Genomic DNA, 14731 nt, shown 5'->3' with positions numbered 1-14731 from the left:
ATGAGCAAACCATGAGATTCTGACTCACACTAGTTGTTAACATGTTTGCTACTCAACAGCTTGTTGAAATGAACTGAAGGGAAAGCTGGGGATTCTTTCATGGAGGTTAGTAGTGCTGCCTCACAGTGATAATGAAAATCAATTATCCAAAGGATTTTCTTGTAGCTGCTAGAAACTACTTCCTGTGCTTGGTGAATATCAGTATAATTAATCTGGCTGGAATCCAAATGAGCTAGAGTCATAGTTCAACCTATACTTTAAGTGGCATTTAGCAGAGGAGAAAAAGAAATACTTTTGTTAGTAATGATACATGAAAGTCAGAATGTTCAAATCTCTTGAAGTAACAGTATTCAGTTTTCCACCCAGAGTGGTGTTCAATGATAGTAATTCCTCATTACTTCTGATTTGGCCCATAACTGATAGTTAATAGCAAATGATCTATTCGAGTAGGATTTAGAAGCCAAAGAATATGAAAAACTGCAGTAAATAACATCCAACTTGGTGTGTAACCCATAATTAGTTCTAATTCTAAATCAGGCCTGCACAACTCCTAGATAGGGAAAGGGCCAGACTGGTAGATTAAAAATAATTACAAACTACAAATAACAGGTGGCATACTGATCAGTTGTTTGTTAGCTAGCTGTGTGACTACAGCAGTTGGAGCTGACATTGTTTGTGAATGCTAAGGTGTTGGAGGACACTTGTCAACATGCATTTTGCCACAGAAGTGGTTCCATAATCTTGGTGGCATAGCTATCTTGGCAACAGAGACATTTGGCCACAATATTTCAAAAAGGGCTGGCACACCACACACATGGTTGCTTGTGTATGCCTACTCTAAACAGTCAAATTAAGATTTTTTTTAAAGAAGTGAGCAAGGAGGTTGGGTATCAGGGTTCAGTATAACCTATTGTTTTTAAAAAGGTTTTCCTTGTCCAGTCATGTTAGAATGCATGTGACGCATCTGGCCCACAAGCTGTGAGTTTGACCACAGTCCTATGTGTCAAACTCATAGCCTGGTGAGCCAGATGTGTCACACGCTGGCCATGCCCACCCTGGTTTAGCAAAGGGGGGGAAGTTGTGATACATCACGTGATGACATGTTGCGAGTTTGACATCCCTGCTCTAGGGGATGGTGCTCATCAACGTTTCCTAGCTGGGGATTGTGTAAAAAAGTTTCCATGGTCATGGGATGATATGACTATATGTCAAGTCACATGGAACACAGTTACCTTCCCACTGAACTGGTACCTATTTATCTACTTGCATTCAAATTGTTAGGTAGGTAGATGGTGAGGCAGGAACAGAAGCTCACCCCATCATATGATGCTTGGGTCTCGAACTGCCTACCTTCTGGTTGACAAGACCAGCATCTTAACAGCTAGGCCACCACACCTCATTAAGTTATTGTTATATTCAATCAAATGTAGTCTATTTCTCCTCTTACTTTCTCCTTCTTTCATCATAGCTGTCTGGAGGATGTGAACTAACTGTGGTGCTGCAAGACTATGTTGCCAGTCACAGCAGTGAACTGAGTATTCAGGTGGGACAGACTGTGGAGTTACTCGAAAGGCCAAGTGAACGACCAGGCTGGTGCCTGGTACGGACCACAGAAAGGAGTCCACCTCAAGAAGGTCTGGTTCCCAGCAGTGCTCTCTGCATCTCCCATTCCCGGAGCAGTGTAGAAATGGACTGCTTCTTCCCGTCAGGAAAAGGTAAGCATCAACTGAATTAAATATCATCAGTCAGGTCAAATGTTTTGATAATCATTGTTCTCTACATTTGGATGCGTCTGTTCATCTTTTCACCTTTGTCTGCCTAAGGGAAGAAGATAATCTGTGTTTGTTATGTTTGTTTGTGCCAGGGAAACTGATTTCATTGCACCAATCAGCCAACCTTAATATCAATTATAATTCCACCTTCTCTCTTTATGGATAGAAATGATTGGCTTGTTCTTGCAACATTGACAAAAGGAAAATCTTAAATAGTAATTATCATTAACATGATTTTTTTTAAAAAAATGGATAACAATATTTGGAATTTTGAATTAGCTATTTCAAAAGCAAGCAACTGGAAGCAGGTTAGGGAAGTGAGGAAGAAGAAAAGCAGCTTTTGACTTGGAAAAAGAATCTGGCAGAAAAATGAATATGGTGAAAACCAACAAAAAAAAAATCTGAATTAACTTGATATATATCAACTTGCAAATAAGAGTTCTCTTTAAAATAGTTATATCCATCTATCCTTCATGCTTCAGCACAAGAAAAATTATAGCAGTTAACAGAATAACAGAGTTGGAAGGGACCATGGAGGACTTCTTGTCCAACCACTGCATTACCATTTCAGACAAATGACTGTCCAATCTCTTCCTAAAACCCTCCAATGTTGGAGTACCAATAACTTCTGAAGGCAAACCATTCCACTGCTCAATTGTACTGTTTCTAGGTTTGTTCTCCCCTTGATTAATTTCCATTCATTGTTTGTTAGCCTTCAGGTGCTTTGGAGAATAGCTTGACCCCCACTTTTTTGTGGCAGACCTTCAAATATTGGAACACTTGTATCGTGTCACTTCTTAGGACAAGACAACCTGCACATTTCCTGCAACCAGTCAAATGTTTTAGTCTCCAGTCACCTAATCATCTTTATTGCTCTTCTCTGCACTCTTTCTAGAGTCTCAACACCTTTTTGTATCATGGCAATCAAACTTGGATACGATATTCCAAGCATGGTCTTATCAAGGCATTATAAAGTGGTACTAACACTTCATGTGGTTTTGATTCTATCCCTCTGTCAGTGTTGGCTTTTTTTGGTGGTTGCAGCACATTGTTAGTTCATATTTAAGTGGATACGATATTCCAAGCATGGTCTTATCAAGGCATTATAAAGTGGTACTAACACTTCATGTGGTTTTGATTCTATCCCTCTGTCAGTGTTGGCTTTTTTTGGTGGTTGCAGCACATTGTTAGTTCATATTTAAGTGGTTGTCCATTAGGACTCCAATATCTTTCTCACAGTTATTACTACTGAGCCAAGTACCACCTATTCTACATCTGTGCATTTGGATTTTCTTGCCTAATTGTAAAACCTTACTTTTCTCATTATTGGATGTCATTTTTTTAGATAGAGCCCAGTGTTCAAGTCTGTCAAGATCCTTTTGTAATTTGAACCTACTTTCTGGAGTATTGGCTATTCCCTCCAGCTTGTTGTCATCTGCAGATTTGATGAGTTCCCCTTCTATCCCCTCATCTAAATTATTGATAAAGGCAGAACCTTGAGGTATTTCACTGCATACTTCCCTCCATGTAGATGCAACTCCAGTAAGGACTGCACACTGAGTCAGCCAGTTACTAATCCATCTGCTGATGATGATTTAGTCTGTCCATGATTGCCAATCCATGCCACTTTCAGTCAGATTAATGTGCTATTCTTCATTCTCCACACAAGAGGGCATTCTTGATTTATGCTGATAGGAAATTGTCAGTAATAGTTATTCAATGAAATTATGAATAAACATTTATTTAAAAGGGAAATATTCAATAGCATAATGTTTCGAACTGAGCAAAACTTTGAAAAAGTATTTCTCAACCTGTTGCAAAGCTCATGCTCAAAATGCAGCAGCTTTAACAATCTGAAGAGAACGGTTTCATTGTATTCTCACACTTTGTGAAACATCTCTTTCAAATGCTTCCAACAATCTTAATAATAGTAGAAGTCCTGGTCTTCAAAAACTTTTCAATTACATTGTCCAAACTCTCTCCCACTTTTAACCCCATCTGACTGACTGCTTCATCAGACAAAACAAAGATCTTTGCATATTATAAAACAAGAATGAACCTAGTTTGTCAGGAAGAAGAATTATAGCAGAGCTATCTATTTTTACTTATGATAACTCAGTGGTGGGATTCAAATTTTTTTACTACTAGTTCTGTGGGCATAGCTTGGTGGGCATGGCAGGGGAAGGATACTGTAAAAACTCCAGTCAGAGGTGGTATTTGCTGGTTCTCCAAACTACTCAAAATTTCTGCTACCGGTTCTCCAGAACAGGTCAGAACCTGCTGAATACCACCTCTGTGATAACCCACCCCCCACCAACATAATTTGGGGGGAAAAAACACCAATACTTCTGCTTGACTAGAAGTCAAACTGGGATATGTTATTGTCCTGGAGAAAATAAATTTAACAAACAAAAAGAGACTGCAACCTTCTCCCTCCCCTGTCTTTTAGATATGGCCTGGGGTCAAAACCAGTTCCTCTCTTTGCCTAATCCCATCAGATTTAAATTGACCTTCCTTGCCTGCCCCAGGCAATACCCATGCAATTTCATAAAACCAGAGAATAGAAACATCTTCATCGGTTCATAGCACAGCCCAAGGGCAGCTGTTACAAGGAAATTGCAATTTAGAGAAACCCCAACCTTCCACCTACCTCAGCTGATGACCTCAGCATTCCATCTTCTTCACAGTGAACTTCTTCAGCTCTGCTGAAAAACCCATTTTGCCTCACAATAGTACTGGGAAAGACCTGCCTAGCACCCCCAAACTGACCAGCAAATTGGATTGTCTAGATTAATGTCCCACCTTGTAGCTCTCAACTTCTATAATAATCTTCTCCATTGTTCAAGGTCCTTCTTTCTTCTACAGCAGGCACCCTAACTATTTTGCAGTAAACATGGTTCTTCTCAATGATGTGCTCATATGCGACAGATAAGGTGGTTAGCCAAAACCAAAGATACCCATGTTAAGATTTAGATGCTGGGTGAAGAAAGTCACTTAGTTATTTTTATTTTGTATGTTTATCTTTCTCTTCTCTTTCTAAGAGCTCAAGGCAAGTACATATGACATCCCTTCTGTTTTTTTGTCTAGAATAATGGTCCATGAAGTAGGTTGGGCTGAGAGAGTCATTTGCTCAGTCATCCAGTGAACTTCCAGAGCTAAAGGTGGATAAGTTTCCCTAATTCTGGTTCAGTATCTTAGCCATGGTTGCAAACTACAATGGCTAAGTCCAAAAAAATAAGAAAACAATACCTGGAGACAGCAGAATAGAAAGAACTGGAGAAGATCACAAAATACAAGGCTCTGCAAATAAATGTAGAATGACTGTGGCAAAAGAAAGTAAATTTATCAATAATGATAGGCAGCTTGGGTACAATCCCAAAACATTTGGAGCACCACTTGAACGCCATTGGTAAAATCACCATCAGTCAATTGCAAAGGCAGCTTTATTTGGAACAACTTACATCATCGGACAACACCTTTAACACCATCAAAGAACAACATCTTTCTATCCCAGGTCCTTGGGAAGGACTCAATAGGAGGATAAAATGCCAAACCCAGTCTAAACATATGATTGAGTGCAACTAACTTTAATAAAAGAAAAACCAAATAAATAGTGATCATCTAGTTAGTTGCTGCAAGACAATCAACAGATTAATGAGAAACAATGGCATAACAAAGTAGCAACATTTGAATATCTGCAAGAAATACCTTTTCCAAAAGCAACAACTGGTGGGACCACAAAATAGACAAAGTAAGATAAGAAATAAAGATACTAAAGTGCTCTAGGACTTTAGAATTCAAACAGACAAGCATGTGCCACAGATTTGACATTTGCTGAGAAGAAAAACAAAAAAGTCTGCATATTGGACATTGCAGTACCTGGAGACACCAGAAGAAAAGAGAAGGAATTGGGTTAAAAATATAAAATAGAAAGACCTTCAGAAAGAAATAGAACAACTATGGCAAAAGAAAGCAAAGATAGTATCAATAGTAATAGGTGCTTGGATGCATCAGGCACTGACAAAAATCCCTATCAGTCAATTGCAAAAGGCAGTCTCCCATGGAACAGCGTACATCCCATGGTGATACTTTCAACACCATGAAAAAAAATCTCCCTATCCCAGGTTCTTGAGAAGGACTTGATAGGTTGCTAAAAAAAAAAAAAAGGCCAAATCAAAGTCTAAACATCTGGCTGACTGTGCAAGCAATCATAATAAATCTAAGTGTGTTGTGTGAAGTAGGCCATACTTCAAGCTATAATGTAGCTTTGTTTGTTTTCATTGTCGGCCGTTCAAGTTAAGTTTGGTGGATAGAATGGTACTTTGTAGGAACACACCTATTGAAAGCCTATTGTGAGGATATTTTGTTCTTTTTAAGTAGAGTTTATAGAGTAAAGGGTGGTGCAGGATGATGAGACCTGTCATATTGTTATATTGGAGGAAAAGCAGAAAAAGGCAGACAAAGAAGCAATTGCTGACATTTCCTTTTAAACAGATGCCCTGCTTTGTATGTCTGCTTTGACTAAGGGAAAGACATTGGACTTCTCACCCTTACAGAAGCAGCTTATCCCACCTCTTTCCTCACATCAGAGTTGTTATTTTCAAATAACCACTGCTTTCCTCATAAACCATCATGTGAATTCAATACTATAGCAATATGTCTGTTGCAAAATTAAACAGCCGGTTTGGTTAGATTGCTCTGCCAGTAAGTAGTATATTTTCCAGGAAATGTTGCATTGAAGTTTAACATACTGTAGCATGAGCTTGCTTGCTTAGTTGTTGTTGGTTTGTTTTGTTTTGCTTTGCTTATCCCTCCATAATTTACTGAGGAAACTTGTTATTTGGAATCTTTCCACTGACCCAAGAAATGACCATCTAGCTTTACTGAAAGTGTTGTTTACAATCCAAGAAACCCACTGGCCTTTCCTATATATTTCCAGGATAATTTTGCCACCTGTACACTTCCTCAATATTCAACAACAATGCATTATGCTTCCCTTTCTTGTGCAAAACAGGGCATGACAAAACAGATGCTGACAATTTGCATATTAGAAAAAGTAGTTTGCTTGAGCTTGGTGTCCCACTGGAACTTTTTTCACATTTTCATAATCTTATTTTAATGAAGTAGCAACATAGCATTTGTGTTTTCATGATCTGGTTGGTTCAAATGAAGGTAATTCTTAGCTGCTTTCAACCTATAGGAATAAAAAACAGGTAGCTATTTGGTCATTAAAGGATGAGGAATGGCCAAAATGCACAGCCCATTTGTTAGAAAGGAAAATGTGTGAGCTGATGGCAGTGGTGCGATTCAATTTTTTTTACTACCAGTTCTGTGGGCATGGCTTGGTAGGCATGGCAGGGGAAGGATATTGTAAAATCTCCAGTCAGAGATAGTATTTGCCGGTTCTCCAAACTACTCAAAATTTCTGCTACCAGTTCTCCAGAACTGGTCAGAACCTGCTGAATACCATCTCTGGATGATGGGTTTGGTATTGGGGCGGGTGTGTGTGAATTACATCAGATGAATACGGTTGTGTTGTTCCTTTTGATACAGAATCATATGTCACTAGCAAGAATCAGAAAATTAAACAGTTGTCATTTGATGAATCTCCATGCATGAAATATTCAACTACTTTTTGCCTCTAACAAAAGACAATACTAGCAAACTACTTATACCAAAAAGTTAATGAAGATATATTAGATTAGATCAATAGGACTAGGCTACCAGCTGTGGGCTACCAAAATCCAGATGAGCACTAGATAAGGGAAAGATCCAAAATTGTTTTGTTCGTAGGACATATTCTTTTTTGAGATTTATAGGCTGTAAACTATCATCATGGGCAATTGTAGCATGATGCAAAAGGAATATTAACCTGTCCTAATTCTATCAACAAATTAGCAACCCAGTCAAAACCACCAGAGTAAAATATTGTGCCTTGCCAAACTTCATTTTTCATGTTTTTTAACATGTTAATGTTTCATATTTACTTCCATTTGATCAAAAGTGTAGGTGTCATTGTGTTAACTGAGTAACAATCAACTGCTTACTGGGTTCAGGTATCCCATTAAGTTAAAATTGCATGGTAAATTGGCTTAGTGTGTTGTGAAAACCCAACCATTGTAGGTTTATAACTCATAGTTTACAGCATAGGGTGATCTTGGAACTCAGCTAATTATGATCGGGCAAAGAAACCGTGACTTAACTTGATATTCTTCCTCTTAAATAGGTGTAATCCCCTAGCATGCATGCTTAAACAGTTAAAGGTTTTCTCCCCTATTTCTTTTTATGACAAAGCAAGCTTTCACGTAATTTCTGTGAGTTGTCAGAAATGCAGTGCTGAGTCAGATGTAGCAATGACCAATCTTAATGTAATGCTGCCATTTATTAAGAACATTCCAAAGGAATTTATGGTCCAGAAACATCACACCATAACAAACCAAGAAAAGCAAACAGCTCCCTGTGGTATTCTTCAAATAGATAAAATAGCTACCTCTGAGTATAAATAAGGAAGGGAGTGGCAAAGAATCACAGCAAAGGTCGAGTTTTCCTTCTAAAATGCTAAGCGGAGACATTACTAAGAAATGTCTGTCACACCCTTCACCTGTAGTTCACAGACTAGATTCACTGAAAGTGAAATAGTGAAGGAACTACAGGTAGTCCGCAACTTATGACCACAATTGCAATCAAAATGTCCATTGCTAAGCAAGGCTGTTGTTAAATGAGCCATGCCCCATTTTACAACTGCTTTTACCACGGTTTTTAAGTGAATCACTGAAAGGGTTGAGGGAGTTATGCAATCATTAAGAGACACTGGGCCGCTGGCTCAAACAACACTGGCAATCATCCCACAAATACATGGTCACCATGTGTGAACTTCCTGCCAGCTGTTCCCAAGAAATGCTTTCTAGCCTCACCAATATTTTTAAATATTTTCCATAATATACATATGGAAATTGGGGGGAGGAGGGGGAAGGACGGGTCCTTTGGAAAAGGATTTGAATGGGATTTATTACCAACTATTCTCCCTCGACTTGGAGACGGAGATAAATTGCGCCCCCTAGAGTCGGACACGACTGAGTGGGAGAAACCTTTACTTTTTACCTTTACTCTAGATTTGAGTTGCCTGCTTTCCCTTCACCTCCCCCCTCCCGCCCCTGCGTCCTTAACAGTTACATATCTGGTGAAACTTCTCTACCACGTGTGGACGTTGGGGACATTTCTCATGTGACATTTTTGGTTTTCTGTACTACAAGTGCAGAACCCGCCCCTCAAACATTTCCCTTTGAAAGATTTTTGAATTGCAATGCTTAGTTCCACGCGCTTCAAATATTAGTTCCTTGACCACGATCTCGCCAGAAAACGTACCCGGGTGGTGGGTGGATTTCTTTTACTTTCTTTCCCAAGAAATCCCTCCAAAAGGTTCCCTTCTGACGGGATTGATCGCAAGGTCTTGAAACAATCGGCTTAGTTAGGTGGATCCAAACCGAAGGCGAACGCTGCCTATATTATTACTTTGCAACGTTTGGAGGCAGTAAATTGTCCTTTTTCTAAACCACAAGAATTCACTGCAGCGTTTGGACTTTAGGCATGGGAAGGAAGAAAGAAAGAAAAAAAAAAACCAGCTTCGCAATAGGCGTGTATTACTCCCAGTCGCGGTATTGCACAATGTTGCTCAGAGCCCGCGTTGTTGCAAGTTTGGGCAGATAACCACCAGCTGCGGTTGTGGCCGTGAGTCCGCCTCTCATGTCCTAAAGCTCCTCCCTTTCGAGGGGTAGTTTTTTTTTTGTTTTTTTTCCCCTTCCCCTTTCACTCTCCGTGAGATATTGCGGAATTAGTCGCGTGAATGACCCGGGGGCACTGCGTGGCTACTTGCTCGATTTGACATGATTGTCTCCCAGGCGGAATGAAGGAGGGGAAACAAGCTACCTACGCCAGCAGGTCTTGCCGGGGCTGGTTTCTTGCTAAGTGTTGCTGCTGTTTCCCAAGGTGCAAAGGTTAGTAGTTCCTAAACGGCGAGGAGGTCCTTTAAATCCGAAGGTGGTTTTGAAGAGAGGTTACTCACTTTCTCGTAAAAGCAAGCATGTTGCTGCCCTCTCTGAGTTGTTTAGGGTTGGTTTGTTTTTCATTCCCCTTAGAGATTAGGGAGAAGATGCTGAGTAGGATGCTGTGTTTGTGACTTTTGACTGTTTCTGAACTAATATTGTATTTATTAAGTGGTTCTCTGTTTGTGAATCCCCTCGGATGGGTTTTGCCTGGAGAGAGGCAGTCTATATCACATATAGACGGTTTACAGCTGCTTATTGAGCCAGGATAGGTTTCAGATAAACCATTAATTATAATTTGCTTTAATATGTGTAGCTGTCATTCTTTATATGTTTTGTTAAGCCTGTTCCTAGACCCAGCATGCTAAACCATGATCTGTTTAACTGTAGATGATTGAATCGGCTACAGTTGGCTGAGCTCTTACAATATGCTATACTGATACCCAATAAATATAAATTGCATAGTTGCTCTCTAGTCAGCACAACTGTGGAATAAGTAATATAAACAACTAGAATACAAAGTACAATTAGGAGTGGAGAATAAATAGTTACTTCACAAGAAACAATAAGGCTTTGTTGGGCCATTGTAAATGAACCGGTTTACAAAGTTAGAAATACAGAATCTTAAGAAATATATTTTCCCCCCTATTTTTTAAAAAATCTACAGATTCAAAATATTTTGGAGAAAGCTCTCTGTATAAATAAAAGTTGTATGTCTCCTGAAGCTGAAAAGACAGTTGATACCTATAATGTATTCCAGGGGTCCCCAACCCCTGGTCCATGGACCAATATTGAGCCGTGCAAACAAGTGAAGCCCCATCCATGGGATGCAGGCAGCACACAAAACCATGCCTCCTCCGGTCCGCAAAGAAACCTCTGTCCATGGAATCGGTCCCTGGCACCCAAAAGATTGGGGGCCGCTGACATATGCAGTAGTAAGCTTCTCTACTTTCTCAGTATTCCTGAAAAATGCTGAAAGTTAGTTTGTATCGAAAGTTTTATATTACTATATAAGATAATAAGATATGAATGGTGCCAGGTAGTTCTGTATAATGCCTGGCACATTTCATTTCACCATAGGCACATAGAAATACAGCATAGATATTTTTTCTTTATTTTTTTTATTATTGTCACTTATGTTTATGCAGCATTTAATACAGTTGGTCTCTTAATAACTTAATGAGGAAGGTGTTATTAATTTTTATCCCACTTTATGCCAACTCAAGTTTGTGAACATACCTAATATTCTTGCCTGCTCAACAACTATTCTGGGAGATTGGCTAAGCTAGGGATGTCACACTTGTGTCATCACGGTGTCATCATATGATTTAGCCAGAGGTGGTATTCAGCAGGTTCTAACCAGTTCTGGAGAACCGGTGGCAGAAATTCTGAGTAGTTCAGAGAACCAGCAAATGGCTGGAGATTTTATAGTATCCTTCCCCTGCGACGCCCACCAAGCCACACCCACAGAACCGGTAGTAAAAAAATTTGAATCCCACCACTGGATGTAGCGGGACTGTTTCCCCCTTCGCTAAACTGGACGGGGCCAGCAGGTGACACATCCGGCCCACAGGCCATGATTTTGACACCCCTGGGCTAAGCTGTGAGCGACTGGCCCAAAGTCACCCAGATGACTTTCATGCCTAAGGGAGGCCTAGAACCCAGTCTCTAGGCCAGAACCTTAACCACTACATCTATAAACGTGTATATCGGTATAAAATATAAACATGACTAAAAAGAAACTAAAAAAAACAATAGCAGTTTACTGTTGGGCCAAATCTTGAAGTATCAATTGGCAAACTCTACAAGTCCCAGTTCAAAATTTGAAAATATTTTGTAAAACTGAACCATTATCTACCAAAAGAAGTAAAACAGAACAATCCTTGCTGGTATATTAGTAAATGGTAAAGAAATAGCAATAGTAGCAAAACATGTCTTGGTAAAACAAGCGTACAAAAAGACACGTGCTAAAATCTCAATTTGTCCTACATTACAAGGACAGGTCTTCTCTAAAATAAGTGAAACTGAGGAAGGGAGTGTCTGCTACTTTATTCCAAGAAGGGAACTGGTGGGAGAGTAATAGATACTTGCAGTTAAATTGTGTAATGGTTTCTGTAGGTAAAGAAAAGGGCTGCTGAATGATCCAGGAATTAGCCTCTGGAATATTCCATATAGTACTCCTTGCTTGATTAGAGCTAGGTAGCATTTTGGGGAGGAACTTATTGCCCTGGTTGATTCATTTAATATTTTCTTCTTAGACTTCTAATTTGAAAAACCGCCACAACACAAACTTCCATATGCCGTATTAATTTATTAATTTATACCCGTATTAATTTCTGTGGGTGCAAAGATACTTTAGCTGCAGCATAGGGGTCTGTGGTAGACCTAACTTGGTTAAATTTTAGTAACAACTTAAATGCATAGAACACTTAATTGGGTTGGATCACAGCAAGGGATTACTGGAAATTTAGGCAATGGGAGAAATGCAAGTAATCTTAAATTTTAACAGACTTCCTTCTACCCATTATAACCCCCTCCCCCCGCCCCCTGGCCTCAAGTGTCTTCTCTAGAAGTTAGGAAATTATCCACAGTAGTGGATTTTTAAGATCAGAGAATAATTCTATCAACAATGGAAACTAACATTGTTGATAGAATTATTTTCTTTCATTCCACTATCAGTGTTCTGTGATGATATAGAAAATGATAGATAGATAGATAGATAGATAGATAGATAGATAGATAGATAGATAGATAGATAGATATGTTTTAAGGCTATCTTATAAATTCTTAGAAAATAAATACAGTACATTTGGGAAAGATGTATGTATACCCAATAATTTTCTAAACAATTATGATTTCTGCATTTGAAAATTATATATAATCGCAAAGTGCTGATTATCAGGTATATTACATGTTATATTTTCATGCTTTATATTGGCATAAAAATTATGGCTAGTACTTCTGTGATGTGAATGTATAAATTATGCTTATTTTATTGTCTAGGGTTAGGGTTAGGTTAGGACCCGTTTTGGCACTTCTGGTATTTCCAGAAGGCCCATTTTTCAGCCTCCTGAGGCTGCAGAGGCTTCCCTCAAGCCTCCAGGAGGGCGAAAACAGCCTCCCCCGAGTTCCAGAGACCTTCTGGAGGCTGAAAACAGACACTTCTGGTATTTCCGGAAGGCCCATTTTTCGGCCTCCCGAGGCTGCAGAGGCTTTCCCTGAGCTTTCGGAAGGGAAAAAACGACCTCAAACTAGCCGAAAATCAGCTGGGAGGTGTGTACATGCGCAGTGCAGGTAAGTTTGGCTGGGGTTCGCATGCACACACAAATGGCTCTGCATGCCACCTGTGGCACACGTGCCATTGATTTGCCATCACAAGCCTAGGATTTTATTTTTATTTTGTTATTTATTATTTTATTGCATTTTATCAACAACCCACAGTACTGTGTAGTAGAACCCTTTCAAAAATATGTAAAATGGGTTCACATCAAGCCTAAATGTGGTTTGAGCTGAGCATGATTCCAACTACTGTGATTTTTGAATTATAAGTGAGCCAAGCCAGTTATTTCTTGATAAACAGTCCCTAAAAATTTGTAGATTACTGTACTACTTGAACTGAGTTTCATAGTTTTCTGAGTGTGTTTTAAATGCTTGCCATTAATGAAAACCTGTGCGTGAGCACAGAGAAAAATCATTTTTTAGGGTTCAGTTTTGTTGAATTATTTACAGAAAGGAAAATTAAAATATGATATTGTAAATCTATTTCATAATCCCTATTTGCTGTATAACTTACAAATATATTATTAAAGCTTTTAGGAAATGAGCAGCTTTTCTCTTGGGGAAAAAAACCCTGAGAAACTAAGCTAAACTTTTAAAAAGTATGTTGACTGATATGCTCCTAGAAATAATATTGTTTTGTCAGATTGATTAAAAAGTGGTGACTTTTAGAAACTTCTGTTCTTTAGTCATATGATTTTTCTCTTTTTCCCATTTCTAACACAAACTATTGCATTTTTCACAAGAAACACTATGCAACAAGATATTTTCCTTTGTCACCCTGGTGATTATACAAATTTAGATTCCAACATTGCAGAAAACTACCGAGTATTAATGGGAATAAGACAAGATTCAAATGACCTGGTTTCAGTATATGTCAGCTTTCCTTTGCTGGGAAATCAGACAGGAAACATGACCAAATAAGTTAATTCTATTTTAAAGCCTACATTAACAAAATCTTGCAAGTCTAAATGTACAAATCTCCCATGTCTCCTTTACAAGTTGAGGAAGGATTCCTTCTGAGCCTCTTGCCCAAACCATTAGGCACCTGTGTGCTGTGGCCTCTCCTACCTGGTTGCTCCTTAGGCATCATTTCTTCGTCCTATCTCTCAAAGTCTTTTTTTCACATACAGTGTGTTACATATTACATTTATTATAAATGTGATAATATTATTACATGTCATACTTACTACATAAAAAGGTAAAGGTTCCTCTCGCACATAGATGCTAGTCGTTTCCGGTTCTAGGGGGTGGTACTCATCTCTGTTACAAAGCTAAAGAGACAGCACTGTCCGAAGATGTCTCTGTGGTCATATGGCCGGCATGACTAAATGCCGAAGGCGCACAGAACGCTGCTACCTTCCCACCAAAGTGGTCCCTATTTTTCTACTTGCATTTTTATGTGCTTTCAAACTGCTAGGTTGGCAGAAGCTGGGACAAGTAATGGGGAACTCACTCTGTTATGTAGTGCTGGGGATTTGAACCACCGAACTGCTGATGTTTCTGATTGATAAGCTCAGCATCTTAACCACTGAGCCACTGCGTCCCTCTACCTACTACATATATACATTATAAAACTTGCATGTTACATTCAGTCATTGCAAAATGATCACAATTTTAAGTAGATTTTACATGAGGAAA

General features: G+C 39.0%; 1 protein-coding gene across 8 annotated transcripts in view; it reads left to right on the top strand.

Moving 5' to 3' along the window:
- LOC113441172 (kalirin-like) overlaps positions 1–14731 on the top strand; it is a 76793-nt gene that overhangs the window by 11553 nt on the left and 50509 nt on the right. For 4 of the 8 annotated variants that reach the window (XM_087920399.1, XM_087920398.1, XM_087920401.1 and 1 more), the window contains exon 2: positions 1469–1715. In XM_087920399.1, coding sequence (XP_087776525.1) covers positions 1469–1715 — 247 coding nt within the window. Of the gene's footprint in view, positions 1–1468; positions 1716–9452; positions 9767–14731 lie in introns of those variants that run through there. The other 4 variants (XM_026708021.2, XM_087920402.1, XM_026708024.2 and 1 more) reach the window with 2 other exon arrangements.

This window comes from Pseudonaja textilis, chromosome 1 (assembly GCF_049901715.1).
Source record: "Pseudonaja textilis isolate UNSWEBS1 chromosome 1, rPseTex1.2, whole genome shotgun sequence".
Classification (NCBI taxonomy): domain Eukaryota; kingdom Metazoa; phylum Chordata; class Lepidosauria; order Squamata; family Elapidae; genus Pseudonaja; species Pseudonaja textilis.
This window is presented reverse-complemented; position numbering and strand designations above follow the sequence as displayed.